The 16,218-nt window shown below is 43.7% G+C and overlaps 1 protein-coding gene across 3 annotated transcripts in view; it reads right to left on the minus strand.

The window, feature by feature from the left end:
* The window catches only part of sema5a (sema domain, seven thrombospondin repeats (type 1 and type 1-like), transmembrane domain (TM) and short cytoplasmic domain, (semaphorin) 5A), a 202,208-nt gene that overhangs the window by 25,546 nt on the left and 160,444 nt on the right, over nt 1–16,218 (minus strand). For all 3 annotated transcript variants that reach the window (XM_042298964.1, XM_042298963.1, XM_042298965.1), the window contains one exon: nt 7,085–7,310. In XM_042298964.1, the coding sequence (XP_042154898.1) occupies nt 7,085–7,310 (226 nt within the window). The remainder of the gene's footprint in view (nt 1–7,084; nt 7,311–16,218) is intronic.

The following is a 16,218-nucleotide window of genomic DNA, read 5'->3' on the forward strand; positions in this document are numbered from 1 at the left end:
GATGTAATCTCATTACTTTCAGTTACTTTCAGATAATTTCCCTTTAAGGGGCATTTGAAGAAAACAAAAATGTATATTAACAAATGAAGTGACATTATTGCAACATAAATGTTAGAGTTTACATAGCTGGCCATAAACGGATGCTGCATTTTACTTTATGGGTTATGTAGGCTTCTGACCCATTGCTTTCTACTTCAATACAGAGAATACAATGATTAGGCTGTAGTTTTACATTAAAAATCAGATTTCCAGGCCTTACAATTAATTACAGTCCCTTTAGAAAGTATTCACGCCTCTTGAGTTTTTCCACATTTTGTTGTGTTACAAAGTGAAATTAAAATGTTTGTAATTGTCTTTTTTTGTCAACGATCTACACAAAATACTCTGTAATGTCAAAGTGGAAGAGAAATTTGAATATTTGGAGAATAAACAAAATTTTAAAAACAATAATATATCTTGATTAGAAAAGTATTCAACCTCCTGAGTCAATACATGTTAGAATCACATTTGGCAGCGATTACAGCTGTGAGTCTTTCTGGTTAAGTCTCTAAGAGCTTTCAACCCCTGGATTGTGCTACATTTATCCATTATTCTTTTCAACATTCTTCAAGCTCTGTCTATTGGTTGTTGATCATTGCTATGGTCTTACCATAGATTTTCAAGTAGATTTAAGTCAAAACTGTAACTCGGCCACTCAGGAACATTCACTGTCTTCTTGGTAAGCAACTCCAGTTTAGATTTGGCCAAGTGTTTTAGATTATTGTCCTGCTGAAAGGTGAATTAATCTCCCAGTGTCCCAATGTTGTTGATCCATCCTCAGTTTCTCCCATTACAGACAATTTAAACCCTGTAACTGTTTTAAAGTCACCATTGGCCTCATGGTGAAATTCCTGAGCGGTTTCCTTCCTCTCTGGCAACTGAGTTAGGAAGGACGCCTGTATCTTTGTAGTGACTGGGTGTGTTGATACACCATCCAAAATGTAATTAATAACTTCACCATGCTCAAAGGGATATTCAATGTCTGCTTTATTTTTTATTTTTTACCCATCTACCAATAGTAGCGAGGCATTAGAAAACCTCCATGGTCTTTGTGGTTGAATCTGTGTTAGCAATCCACTGCTTGACTGAGGGACTTTACAGATAATTGTATGTGTAGGGTACAGAGATGAGGTAGTCATTTCAAAATCATGTTAAACACTATTATTGCACACAGAGTGAGTCCATGCAACTTATTATGTGACTTGTTAAGCAAATTATTAATTTATTTAGGCTTGTCATAACAAAGGGGTTGAATAGTTATTGACTTATACTTAAGACATTTCAAATGTTCATTTTTTAATAATTTGTAAAAAAAAATGGAATTTGCTAAAAACCTATTGTTTGCGTCTTTGTTGGTGACACTATAGAATTAGGAATTAGAATACTTTGTTAATTTAATAGGATCTCTATTGGTGACACTTTGATATCTCGATCATTTGCAGCTGTTGAAGTCTATCAAAGGAAGTCTATCTATTATCAGGCATGTATCATGGCCTTCAGACTTAAAAAGAATTGGCATGAATTAGATTAAGAAATAAAATTCCTACTTGGGGTCTTCTTAAATGAAACTCGTTTTTTGACAGTATGTGTGGAGCACAATACCACAGAAGAATTTACAAGGGAGCAACTCCCTCAAACGTTTATCTGTTGCAAGAGCACATTTTTCAACTGCTGTCCACGGATCGCATAAACAATGATTGATCGGCAGCTTAGCCTACACTTATTCAATTGAACAATTATTGGGTTTAAATACAACTATGCGGGCCTCCCGGGTGGCGCAGTGGTCTAGGGCACTGCATCGCAGCGCTAGTTGTTCCACCAGAGACTCTGGGTTCGAGCTCAGGCTCTGTCGCAGCTGGCCGCGACCGGGAGGTCGAGGTAATTTGTACATGTAGGTAGGGGTAAAGTGACTATGTATAGATAATAAACAGTAAGTTATGTAATTTGTTACTCCCCAACCCTGTGTACAGTAAGTAAGCCTTGCCGGAGCCAAAACGGCCCATAGGGTAAGAGCCAGTGAGCCTTGTCTGAGCAAGAAAGACCCATAGGGCAGAAGCCAGTAAGCCTTGTCCGAGCCACAACGGCCCATAGGGCAGAAGCCAGTAAGCCTTGTCCGAGCCACAACGGCCCATAGGGCAGAAGCCAGTAAGCCTTGTCCGTAGCCTTGTCCGACGGCCCATAGGGTAAGAGCCAGTGAGCCTTGTCTGAGCAAGAAAGACCCATAGGGCAGAAGCCAGTAAGCCTTGTCCGAGCCACAACGGCCCATAGGGCAGAAGCCAGTAAGCCTTGTCCGAGCCACAACGGCCCATAGGGCAGAAGCCAGTAAGCCTTGTCCGAGCCACAACGGCCCATATGGCAGAAGCCAGTAAGCCTTATCCGAACAAGCTCCTGTTTCTGTAGTAGCTTGATCCCTCTACTCTCCTCACCTCCAGTTAATTCTCTCCTGTTCACCCTCCCTCCCTCTCCCTCCCTCTCAATCCTTATCTCTGTCCCTCTAGGCCTGTTAGTACAGTATAATGTATAGATAGAGGCCAGAGTTTTTCCTGGACTTGTCACAGGTAAACCTCCTGGTCCTATAATGATGTAGTTATACATGTAGGTAGTGTGTGTGTAGCAGTCTTTATTCACTGTTGACGACTGGAGTTTCTTCTTTCCAACCACTCGTTTTATGTGTATGATAACGTGCCATGTGTTTCATTGGAATATAAATCACAGTCTCAGTGTCTGGCTACGTATGGCGACACGCTATCTGTCTCTGAGGTTTACTATCTACTGTGATCATGTCTAGATGCTTCTGTATTTCATAAAACACACACACACACACAGTAAATGCACAAATGTAGGCACACACACACACACACACACACTTTATCAGCCTGCTTTATCACCGTCCTCTTATAACCGGCTAGGATGTGTTTGTGTGTGCGTGTGGACTCAAATCGATAGCGAATAGCCCGCTGCTAACTGTAAATCTTCATTGGGTGACAGTACGGTCCATTCCCACTGGGCTCTCATCATCTCTGGAGGATAGAGGGGGACTGAGGGATCTTTGGCTTTGTGGCTTCATCACACACACACCGTGGCAGACATCAATACACAGCTTCAGTATGGAGGTGATTACTTCAGGACGGGCTCCTTGTATGATAACTACTGACCCTGGGTCAAAAGGAATATGTCATTGGGATGATCGGGCTACGTATGGATGATCACATGCACACACACACTATCTGTCACACACACTGTGCACTCTTTGGATGGATGGATGTGGAGTGTGATAATGAGGAAGTGGGTCATTGAATCCATCCTCCTCACTGCCAAAGCACTGAATCTGTCACCCTCCTTTTGTCTCTCTCTCGCCCTCCCTTTGTCTCTCTCTAGCCCTCCTTTTGTCTCTTGCTCTCGCCCTCCTTTTGTCTCTCTCTCTCACCCTCCTTTTGTCTCTCTTTCTCGCCCTCCTTTTGTCTCTCTCACCCTCATTTTGTAACTCTCTCTCTCTCGCACCCTCCTTTTGTAACTCTCTCTCTCTCTCTCTCTCTCTCTCTCTCTGTTTCTCTGTCTCTCTCTCTGTCTCTCACCCTCCTTTTGTCTCTCTCTCTCTGTCTGTCTCTCTCTCTCTCACTCTGTCTATGTCTCTCAGTGTCTCTCTCTCAGCGTCTCTCTCTCAGCATCTCTCTCTCAGCGTCTCTCTCTCTCTCTCAGCGTCTCTCTCTCTCTCTGTCTCTCTGTATCTCTCTCTGTCTCTCTTTCTGTCTGTCTCTCACCCTCCTTTTGTAACTCTCTCTCTCTGTCTGTCTCTCTCTCTCTGTCTATGTCTCTCTCTCTCTCTCTGTCTCTCTCTTTGTGTTTCTCTCTTTGTGTCTCTCTCTTTGTGTCTCTCTCTCTGTGTCTCTCTCTCTGTCTCTCTCTCTCTCTCTCTCTCTCTCTCTCTCTCTCTCTCTCTCTGTGTCTCTCTCTCTGTGTCTCTCTCTCTGTGTCTCTTAGGAAATGGTTAGGAAATGCAGCTCAGTTACCACCTCATTTTGTGGGCAGTGTGCACATAGTCAGACCTGGCTCTCAAGAGAAGACAGGCTTCGGCAGCCTTTCTCAATAGCAAGGCCATGCTCACTGAGTCTGTACATAGTCAAATATTTCCTTATATTTGGGTCAGGTATTCTGCCACTGCGCACTCTGTTTTTTTGTAAATTCTTTCCAATGTGTCAAGTAATTATCTTCTTGTTTTCTCATGATTTGGTTGGGACTAATTGTGAACAGCCCAGCCCCAGAGCCAGCTTGCTTCGGGGCTCTTCTCCAGGTTCATTTCTCTGTAGGTGATGGCCTTGTTATGGAAGGTTTGGGAATTGTTTCCTTTTAGGTGGTTGTAGAATTTAACAGCGCTTTTCTAGATTTGGAAAATTAGAGAGTATCGGCCTAATTCTGCTCTGCATGCATTATTTGGTGTTTACATTGTACACAGAGGATATTTTTGCAGAATGCAGAGTCTCAATTCGGTATTTGTCCCATTTTGTGAATTTTTGGTTGGTGACCGGACCCCTGACCTCACAACCATAAAGGGCAATGGGTTCTATAACTGATTCAAGCATTTTTATCCAGATCCTAATTGGTATGTCAAATAATATGTCCTGTTTGATGATATACAAGGCCCTTCTTGCCTTGTCTCTCAGATCGTTCACAGCTTTGTGGAAGTTACCTGTGGCGCTGATGTTTAGGTCGAGGTATGTATAGTTTTTTGTGTGCTCTAGGGGAACGGTGTCCAGATGGAATTCGTATTTGTGGTCCTGGCAACTGGACCTTTTTTGGAACACCATTATTTTTGTCTTACTGAGATTTACTGTCAGGGCCCAAGTCTGACAGAATCCGTGCAGAAGATCTAGGTGCTGCTGTAGGCACTCCTTGGTTGGGGACAGAAGCACCAGATCATCAGCAAACAGTAGACATTTGACTTCAGATTCTAGTTGGGTGAGGCCGGCTGCTGCAGACTGTTCTAGTGCCCTCGCCAATATATGTTGAAGAGGTTGAGGATTAAGCTGCATTCCTGTCTCAACCCCCAGACCTGTGGAAAGAAATGTGTGTGTTTTTTGCCAATTTTAACCCCACACTTGTTGTTTATGTAAATGGATTTTATAATGGTGTATGTTTCTCCCCCAACACCACTTTCCATCAATTTGTATAGCATGCCCTCATGCCAAATTGAGTCAAAAGCTTTTTTGAAATAAGCAAAGCATGAGGAGACTTTGCCTTTGTTTTGGTTTGTTTATTTGTCAATTAGGGTGTGCAGGGTGAATACGTGGTCTGACGTACGGTAATTTGGAAAAAAGCAAATTTGACATTTGCTCAGTACATTGTTTTCGCTGAGGAAATGTACAAGTCTGCTGTTAATGATAATGCAGAGGATATTCCCACGGTTGCTGTTGACGCATATCCCACAGCAGTTAATCGGGTCAAATTTGTCTCCACTTTTGAAGATTGGGGTGATCAGTCCTTGTTTCCAAATATTGGGAAATATGCCAGAGCTGAGGAGGATGTTTAAGTATAACCAATTGGAATTTGAGGTCTGTATATTTTATAATTTCATTTAAGATACCATCAATTCCACAGGCCTTTTTGGGTTGGAGGGTTTGTATTATGTCCTGTAGTTCATTCAATGTAATTGGGGAATCCAGTGTTAAATAGTTGATTCTACGATTTGTATACGATCATGTAATGTTTTTGCTGTTTGTTATTTGTTATAGAGCCAAAAAGATTGGAGAAGTGGTTTATCCATACATCTCCATTTTGGATAGATAACTCTTTGTGATGTTGTTTGTTTAGTTTTCCAATTTTCCCAGAAGTGGTTAGATTCTATGGATTCTTCATTTACACTGAATGCGTTCAGAAAGCAAAGACTATTCTGCTTGACTGAATCACATGTTGTCACCTCCACTTTTAAATTAGAACGATGACAGACCATTAACACATGGCTCTTTGTTGATAAAACCTGTTAGATGTCTGTCTGTTGCTCCTCATGAGGCTGTGAATCAACGTTAACACTGTCAGTTCATTAAAACCTCCACAGTCATTAACTTCAGAAGGCAATCAGAGTAAAGAGAGAGAGACTAAAGTTAGTAAGTCTTAGCTTTCTTTCCGGTGCCCACCCATTGATGAACTTGCGGTATGTGTGCGAGTGTGTGTGCGAGTGTGTGTGTGTGCAAAGCGCTAAAGCTTTAAAAAGAGATCCTCCTCCCAATGGGGCTGCGAGCAACTCAATAAACAAACTTTAACTGGTACATCTGTAACCCAAGCCTCTATATTGCTCTGCTGTCCCTCCTTCCCTCCCTCCCTTTCCCTCCCTCCCTCCTTTTCCTCCCTCTCTCCCTTTAATGGTTGGACCCCTCCTAAACAACATCAACAACATGTCAATTAGCAGCCTGTTGGTGTTTACGACTCTCAAATCTGAGATGGAAGAGTCAGACTCTGTGGTATCAGCCGAGGCGAATGAGTGAGAACCTGGGGAATTGGAGCCACAATGGTGCTTGTGTCAGGGAGAAGTGAGAGGGGGAGAGAGTGGGGAGTTGGATCCATAATGGCGCTGATGCGAGGATGCTAAAATTAGCAGCCCCAAACTGTTAAGTAGCTCTGTGAATTTTCATTGTGGAAGTTCATTAACACGTTTGAAGTTTGGAAGCGTTGAAGGAATCATCCCGGGACTGAAAACACTTCAGCCGATTAAGATAACACTACTAAGAGACAGAGAGAGAGAGAGAGAGAGAGAGAGAGAGAGAGAGAGAGAGAGAGAGAGAGAGAGAGGGAGAGATTGTGAGAGTGAAAGCCGACTAACATGCCTAGAGGGACAGAGAGAAGGATGAAGAGGGATGGCGATAAATGGAGAGATAGTGAGTGAGAGAGAACAGACTGGAGGTGAAGTGAGGGTAAAGAGAGTAGTCAGAGAGAAGTAAAAGAGTGTGCAGGTTCAGTTGAAGAACTAGTGTCAGCTGGGAGTTCCGTCACTACCTGACAGAATATCCCCCCCCATTTATTTATTCTGTTGACTATGAAGTGTTCCACTCACCGTCAGTAGAGCATCCAGTGGAGCCATCACTGGAGCAGTACCTCATTTCTATCCTCTGTCGGCCCACCTCTAGCAGGGCAGGGTCCGGGACGCGGGCCTTACAGGTGTACCGGAACCGCTGCTCGTAGTGACCGCCGTTGTCCGAGATGTTGACCGGCGTCCAGGGGGTCCAAGGGGTGGTCTTCTTCAGGTCTGGACACGGGAGGGTGTTACACGACTGGTACTCCTGGAGAGAGTGAGAGAGGGAGAGGGAGAGAGGCAGATGGACAGACATAGAATTATAATTATGAGAACGGATATTTTTTATTTATTTCACCTTTATTTAACCAGGTAGGCTAGTTGAGAACAAGTTCTCATTTACAACTGCGACCTGGCCAAGATAAAGCATAGCAGTGTGAACAGACAACAACACAGAGTTACACATGGAGTAAACAATAAACAAGTCAATAACACAGTAGAAAAAAAGAAAAAAAGAGTCTATATACATTGTGTGCAAAAGGCATGAGGAGGTAGGCGAATAATTACAATTTTGCCGATTAACACTGGAGTGATAAATGATCAGATGGTCATGTGTAGGTAGAGATACTGGTGTGCAAAAGAGCAGAAAAGTAAATAAATAAAAACAGTATGGGGATGAGGTAGGTAAATTGGGTGGGCTATTTACTGATGGACTATGTACAGCTGCAGCGATCGGTTAGCTGCTCAGATAGCAGCTAACCGAGTTAGTTTAAAGTTGGTGAGGGAGATAAAAGTCTCCAACTTCAGTGATTTTTGCAAATTGTTCCAGTCACAGGCAGCAGAGAACTGGAAGGAAAGGCGGCCAAATGAGGTGTTGGCTTTAGGGATGATCAGTGAGATACACCTGCTTGAGCTCGTGCTACGGGTGGGTGTTGCCATCATGACCAGTGAACTGAGATAAGGCGGAGCTTTACCTAGCATGGACTTGTAGATGACCTGGAGCCAGTGGGTCTGGCGACGAATATGTAGCGAGGGCCAGCCGACTAGAGCATACAGGTCACAGTGGTGGGTGGTATAATGTGCTTTAGTAACAAAACGGATGGCACTGTGATAAACTGCATCCAGTTTGTTGAGTAGAGTATTGGAAGCTATTTTGTAGATGACATGTAAACTAAAACAATGATAACTAACCTGAACAACAGTATACAAGGCATATTGACATTTGAGAGAGACATACAGCGAGGCATAAAGTAATCGCAGGTGTTGATTGGGAGAGCTAGCTAAAACAACAGGTGAGACAACAACAGCTAATCAGCTAACACAACAACAGCAGGTAAAATGGCGATGACTAGGCAGAGAGGGTCGGAATAACTACACACAATTCTAAGCAAATCTTGTCTGCTAAATGAACTAGTATAGTCCACAGCCATTTGGCATAGCCAGATCAGGACCTAAGATAAGGACCACTCAGAGTATGCTACTCTGTTCTTCTGAAATAGACTACAGTTTCTAATCATGCTTCTTTAGACCTGTCTAAAATAAATAATGGATTTATTGTGAAGGTGTAGACTATATTACATGGATTTATTAGACTTGTTAAAATGTATATGTTCCAAAGGTCTGCATCAGTGACTTGTGTGGAAGCCAGGAGATACTTCCGGCGCCGACAGAGATGGCCGCCTCGCTTCGCATTCCTAGGAAACGATGCAGTTTTTATTTTATTTTTACGTGTTATTTCTTACATTGGTACCCCAGGTCATCTTAGGTTTCATTAAATACAGTCGAGAAGAACTACTGAATATAAGAGCAGCGTCAACTCACCATCAGTACGACCAAGAATATAACTTTCGCGAAGCGGATCCTGTGTTCTGCCTTTCACCCAGGACAACGGAATGGATCCCAGCCGGCGACCCAAAAAAACGACTTCATAAAAGAGGGAAACGAAGCGGTCTTCTGGTCAGACTCCGGAGACGGGCACATCGCGCACCACTCCCTAGCATACTTCTCACCAATGTCCAGTCTCTTGACAACAAGGTTGATGAAATCCGAGCAAGGGTAGCATTCCAGAGGGACATCAGAGACTGTAACGTTCTTTGCTTCACGGAAACATGGCTCACTCGAGAGACGCTATCGGAGTCGGTGCAGCCAGCTGGTTTCTCCACACATCGCGCCGACAGAAACAAACATCTTTCTGGTAAGAAGAGGGGCGGGGGCATATGCTTTATGGTTAATGAGACGTGGTGTGGTTACAACAACATACAGGAACTCAAGTCCTTCTGTTCACCTGATTTAGAATTCCTCACAATCAAATGTCGACCGCATTATCTACCAAGGGAATTCTCTTCGATTATAATCACAGCCGTATATATTCCCCCCCAAGCAGACACATCGATGGCTCTGAACAAACTTTATTTGACTCTTTGCAAACTGGAATCCACATATCCTGAGGCTGCATTCATTCACGTGCTTCTACACCTGCATTGCTTGCTGTTTGGGGTTTTAGGCTGGGTTTCTGTACAGCACTTTGAGATATCAGCTGATGTACGAAGGCTATATAAATACATTTGATTTGATTTGATTTAGCTGGGGATTTTAACAAGGCTAATCTGAAAACAAGACTCCCTAAATTGTATCAGCATATCGATTGCGCAACCAGGGCTGGTAAAACCTTGGATCATTGGTATTCTAACTTCCGCAACGCATATAAGGCCCTCCCCCGCCCTCAATTTCGGAAAAGCTGACCACGACTCCATTTTGTTGCTCCCTGCCTACAGACAGAAGCTAAAACAAGAAGCTCCCGCGCTGAGGTCTGTTCAATGCTGGTCCGACCAATCTGATTCCACGCTCCAAGACTGCTTCCATCACGTGGACTGGGATATGTTCCGTATTGCGTCAAACAACAACATTGACGAATACGCTGATTCGGTGAGCGAGTTCATTAGAACGTGCGTTGAAGATGTCGTTCCCATAGCAACGATTAAAACATTCCCAAACCAGAAACCGTGGATTGATGGCAGCATTCGCGTGAAACTGAAAGCGCGAACCACTGCTTTTAATCAGGGCAAGGTGACCGGAAACATGACCGAATACAAACAGTGTAGCTATTCCCTCAGCAAGGCAATCAAACAAGCTAAGCGTCAGTATAGAGACAAAGTAGAATCGCAATTCAACGGCTCAGACACAAGAGGTATGTGGCAGGGTCTACAGTCAATCACGGATTACAAAAAGAAAACCAGCCCAGTCACGGACCAGGATGTCTTGCTCCCAGGCAGACTAAATAACTTTTTTGCCCGCTTTGAGGACAATACAGTGCCACTGACACGGCCCGCAACCAAAACATGCGGACTCTCCTTCACTGCAACCGAGGTGAGTAAAACATTTAAACGTGTTAACCCTCGCAAGGCTGCAGGCCCAGACGGCATCCCCAGCCGCGCCCTCAGAGCATGCACAGACCAGCTGGCTGGTGTGTTTACGGACATATTCAATCAAGCCTTATCCCAGTCTGCTGTTCCCACATGCTTCAAGAGGGCCACCATTGTCCCTGTTCCCAAGAAAGCTAAGGTAACTGAGCTAAACGACTACCGCCCCGTAGCACTCACTTCCGTCATCATGAAGTGCTTTGAGAGACTAGTCAAGGACCATATCACCTCCACCCTACCTGACACCCTAGACCCACTCCAATTTGCTTACCGCCCAAATAGGTCCAGAGACGATGCAATCTCAACCACACTGCACACTGCCCTAACCCATCTGGACAAGAGGAATACCTATGTGAGAATGCTGTTCATCGACTACAGCTCAGCATTTAACACCATAGTACCCTCCAAACTCGTCATCAAGCTCGAGACCCTGGGTCTCGACCCCGCCCTGTGCAACTGGGTACTGGACTTCCTGACGGGCCGCCCCAGGTGGTGAGGGTAGGTAACAACATCTCCTCCCCGCTGATCCCCCACAAGGGTGCGGTCTGAGCCCTCTCCTGTACTCCCTGTTCACCCACGACTACGTGGCCACGCACGCCTCCAACTCAATCATCAGGTTTGCGGACGACACAACAGTGGTAGGCTTGATTACCAACAACGACGAGACGGCCTACAGGGAGGAGGTGAGGGCCCTTTAATTATGGGAATTGATGTAAAATATATCACTAGCCACTTTAAACAATGCTACTTAATATAATGTTTACTTACCCTACATTAATCATCTCATATGTATACGTATATACTGTACTCTATATCATCTACTGCATCTTTATGTAATACATGTATCACTAGCCACTTTAAACTATGCCACTTTGTTTACATACTCATCTCATATGTATATACTGTACTCGATACCATCTACTGTATCTTGCCTATGCCGCTCTGTACCATCACTCATTCATATATCTTTATGTACATATTCTTTATCCCTTTACACTTGTGTGTATAAGGTAGTAGTTTTGGAATTGTTAGTTAGATTACTTGTTGGTTATTACTGCATTGTCGGAACTAGAAGCACAAGCATTTCGCTACACTCACATTAACATCTGCTAACCATGTGTATGTGACAAATAAATTTGATTTGATTTGATTTGAAATGTGTTAATATTAATTAACACTAAATTACCGTGAGACCAACAGTTATTTGCTTGACAATCACCGGCTGACAAAAGTTTGTGACCTCCACAACCCTATTCTAGATTGCACCTTTTTATCTAAGAGTGCACTCTGTCAGAGATACAAAACAGAGACAGATCCTGACCAAGTACAGGCGCAGTGACCACCAATTGGCTATAGAAAAGGGGAATCACAAAAAGACATGGCTACGCAAAGAGGAGCGTCTATGTGGTCACTGCACGACAGGGGAGGTAGAGACAGAGATGCACCATTTCCTCTACTGTGAGGAATACTCCCAAATAAGATCATCTTTTTAAAGAAAATATCTCAATCAATTCCCATCTTCTGTGCATTTACTAATGACATGAAGCTGGGAAATATTCTGGGTGAGGGAGAAACTGCAAATATTACTGCCAGATATGATTGCCATAGTCTGAGGGACATCCCATGAACATTAATTTGCTGAATGATTTACATTGTATATAACTTACTAGTAATACATAGTGGAACCATCATCCATGTACATGTTGTTGTTTATTTATTGAACAACCTTTCTTTTTTCTTTTTTATCATTTTATTTTTATGTAATTAAATGTTTTGACCGAAGATAACACAATACAACCACAGTAGTGTTGTACATGAATACATTATTATATGTACTAGTATTAACATTAACATTTCATAACATTAACATTAACTGAAATGCTGTACCACAATAACATATCTACAAATTGCATTTCATGCCAATAAAACAATCTGAATTTGAATTTGATATTCCCGTGGAGAACAGAGAGGAAAGAGCAAAACTCATAGATTTAGAAGTAGATGAATGTATATTCCTATTAACATTCTACGATGACTTTACCCCGTGGTGTTTGTGCCAAGCATAATGTCTGCTGACGGGCAGCAGGTATCACATATGAACTATGAAACAGTCCCATTAGACCCACGTGCTGAACGTGGCAAGTGGCAAACAGGAAGAAAAGGTCATTGATCAGATGTGATTTAAAACAGAGGGGGAGGGAGGTGGGGAAGGGAAGAAGGATGGATGAAGGGAAGGATGGTGGGGAAGGGAAGAAGGATGGATGAAGGGAAGGATGGTGGGGAAGGGAAGAAGGATAGATGAAGGGAAGGATGGTGGGGAAGGGAAGAAGGATGGATGAAGGGAAGGATGGTGGGGAAGGGAAGAAGGATGGATGAAGGGAAGGATGGTGGGGAAGGGAAAGAGGATGGATGAAGGGAAGGATGGTGGGGAAGGGAAGAAGGATGGATGAAGGGAAGGATGGTGGGGAAGGGAAGAAGGATGGATGAAGGGAAGGATGGTGGGGAAGGGAAGAAGGATGAAGGGAAGGATGATGAAAGGGAAGGATGGTGGGGAAGGGAAGAAGGATAGATGAAGGGAAGGATGGTGGGGAAGGGAAGGAGGATGGATGAAGGGAAGGATGGTGGGGAAGGGAAAGAGGATGGATGAAGGGAATGATGGTGGGGAAGGGAAGGAGGATGGTTGAAGGGAAGGAAGGATGGTGGGGAAGGGAAGAAGGATGGATGAAGGGAAGGAAGGATGGTGTGGAAGGGAAGGATGGATGAAGGGAAGGATGGTGGGGAAGGGAAGAAGGATGGATGAAGGGAAGATGGATGGATGAAGGGAAGGATGGTGGGGGAAAAGAAGGAGGCGGGACATGTGAGGGTATGAAAATGGGAAAAACATGATACACAACTTTGAGTGACATTTCCATTTGACGTTCACTCCACCTGCAGTAGGAGCGATGTCGGTCTCTGCCTTCCTCTCTGGCTGTTTGTTACAATAGTTAAAGTGAAAACCCCAGACCCACACAACAAAGCCCCTTTCCATCCTTGTTGTCTAACTATCTAATGTGTCTCTCTCTAATAGAGAACCATTGTTGCATGCTTTCTCCTCCGTTTTCCCCCTCTCCTTTCATTTCTCCTTTCCCTCACTCTCTCTGGTCCTTCTCCCAGGAAGCCATAAATACATGCTTTCCAGGGCACTGCTAGTGATGATGACATACCGATGTGCATGCAGCCTCAGTATGTCTAACGACATATTGCGGCACCTGCTCCAAGCGGCACCTGCTTATAACGACAAGTCAGATGAATAAAAACGAGAGGAGAGCAGAGGTGGGAGGGAGTGATAGGGTGATGCAGTGATACTGGGGGACTAAATTACACTATCGTCTTCGTCTCAGCGTCGTTTAGAGGGTGGAAGTTGATATGACGGCCATTCTCCCAGTTCCTTACTTATTCATGCTGAGTGAGGCCTTGAGTTGAGTGACTGCCAGACCTTGACCAAATAAGATAAAAGTCTCTTTTGTTCATCCATCAGGTTGTCACAGTGATTCTCTCTCTCTCTCTCTCTCTCTCTCTCTCTCTCTCTCTCTCTCTCTCTCTCTCTCTCTCTCTCTCTCTCTCTCTCTCTCTCTCTCTCTCTCTCTCTCTCTCTCTCTCTCTCTCTCTCTCTCTCTCTCTCTCTCTCTCTCTCTCTCTCTCTCTCTCTCTCTCTCTCTCTCTCTCTCTCTCTCTCTCTCTCTCTCTCTCTCTCTCTCTCTCTCTCTCTCTCTCTCTCTCTCTCTCTCTCTCTCTCTCTCTCTCTCTCTCTCTCTCTCTCTCTCTCTCTCTCTCTCTCAATTTCAATTCAAGGGCTTTATTGGCATGGGAAACATGTGTTAACATTGCCAAAGCAAGTGAGGTAGACAACATACAAAGTGATAAAGTGAAAAACAACAAAAATTAACAGTAAACATTACACATACAGAAGTTTCAAAACAGTAAAGACATTACAAATGTCATATTATATATATATACAGTGTTCTAACAATGTACAAATGGCTAAAGGACACAAGATAAAATAAATAAGCATAAATATGGGTTGTATTTACAATAGTGTTTGTTCTTCACTGGCTGCCCTTTTCTCGTGGCAACAGGTCACAAATCTTGCTGCTGTGATGGCACACTGTGGAATTTCACCCAGTAGATATGGGAGTTTTTCAAAATTGGATTTGTTTTCGAATTCTTTGTGGATCTGTGTAATCTGAGGGAAATATGTCTCTCTAATATGGTCATACATTGGGCAGGAGGTTAGGAAGTGCAGCTCAGTTTCCACCTCATTTTGTGGGCAGTGAGCACATAGCCTGTCTTCTCTTGAGCGCCATGTCTGCCTACGGCGGCCTTTCTCAATAGCAAGGCTATGCTCACTGAGTCTGTACATAGTCAAGGCTTTCCTTAATTTTGGGTCAGTCACAGTGGTCAGGTATTCTGCCGCTGTGTACTCTCTGTGTAGGGCCAAATAGCATTCTAGTTTGCTCTGTTTTTTTGTTAATTCTTTCCAATGTGTTAAGTAGTTATCTTTTTGTTTTCTCATGATTTGGTTGGGTCTAATTGCGCTGCTGTCCTGGGGCTCTGTAGTGTGTGTTTGTGTTTGTGAACAGAGCCCCAGGACCAGCTTGCTTAGGGGACTCTTCTCCAGGTTCATCTCTCTGTAGGTGATGGCTTTGTTATGGAAGGTTTGTGAATCGCTTCCTTTTAGGTGGTTGTAGAATTTAACAGCTCTTTTCTGGATTTTGATAATTAGTGGGTATCGGCCTAATTCTGCTCTGCATGCATTATTTGGTGTTCTACGTTGTACACGGAGGATATTTTTGCAGAATTCTGCGTGCAGAGTCTCAATTTGGTGTTTGTCCCATTTTGTGAAGTCTTGGTTGGTGAGCGGACCCCAGACCTCACAACCATAAAGGGCAATGGGCTCTATGACTGATTCAAGTATTTTTAGCCAGATCCTAATTGGTATGTTGAAATTTATGTTTCTTTTGATGGCATAGAATGCCCTTCTTGCCTTGTCTCTCAGATCGTTCACAGCTTTGTGGAAGTTACCTGTGGTGCTGATGTTTAGGCCAAGGTATGTATAGTTTTTTGTGTGCTCTAGGGCAACAGTGTCTAGATGGAATTTGTATTTGTGGTCCTGGTGACTGGACCTTTTTGGAACACCATTATTTTGGTCTTACTGAGATTTACTGTCAGGGCCCAGGTCTGACAGAATCTGTGCATAAGATCTAGGTGCTGCTGTAGGCCCTCCTTGGTTGGTGACAGAAGCACCAGATCATCAGCAAACAGCAGACATTTGACTTCGGATTCTAGCAGGGGAGGCCGGGTGCTGCAGACTTTTCTAGTGCCCTCGCCAATTCGTTGATATATATGTTGAAGAGGGTGGGGCTTAAGCTGCATCCCTGTCTAACCCCACGACCCTGTGTGAAGAAATGTGTGTGTTTTTTGCCAATTTTAACCGCACACTTGTTGTTTGTGTACATGGATTTTATAATGTCGTATGTTTTACCCCCAACACCACTTTCCATCAGTTTGTATAGCAGACCCTAATGCCAGATTGAGTCGAAGGCTTTTTGAAATCAACAAAGCATGAGAAGACTTTGCCTTTGTTTTGGTTTGTTTGATTGTCAATTAGGGTGTGCAGGGTGAATACATGGTCTGTTGTACGGTAATTTGGTAAAAAGCCAATTTGACATTTGCTCAGTACATTGTTTTCATTGAGGAAATGTACGAGTCTGCTGTTAA

Source organism: Oncorhynchus tshawytscha, linkage group LG16 (assembly GCF_018296145.1).
Source record: "Oncorhynchus tshawytscha isolate Ot180627B linkage group LG16, Otsh_v2.0, whole genome shotgun sequence".
NCBI classification, from domain to species: Eukaryota; Metazoa; Chordata; class Actinopteri; order Salmoniformes; family Salmonidae; genus Oncorhynchus; species Oncorhynchus tshawytscha.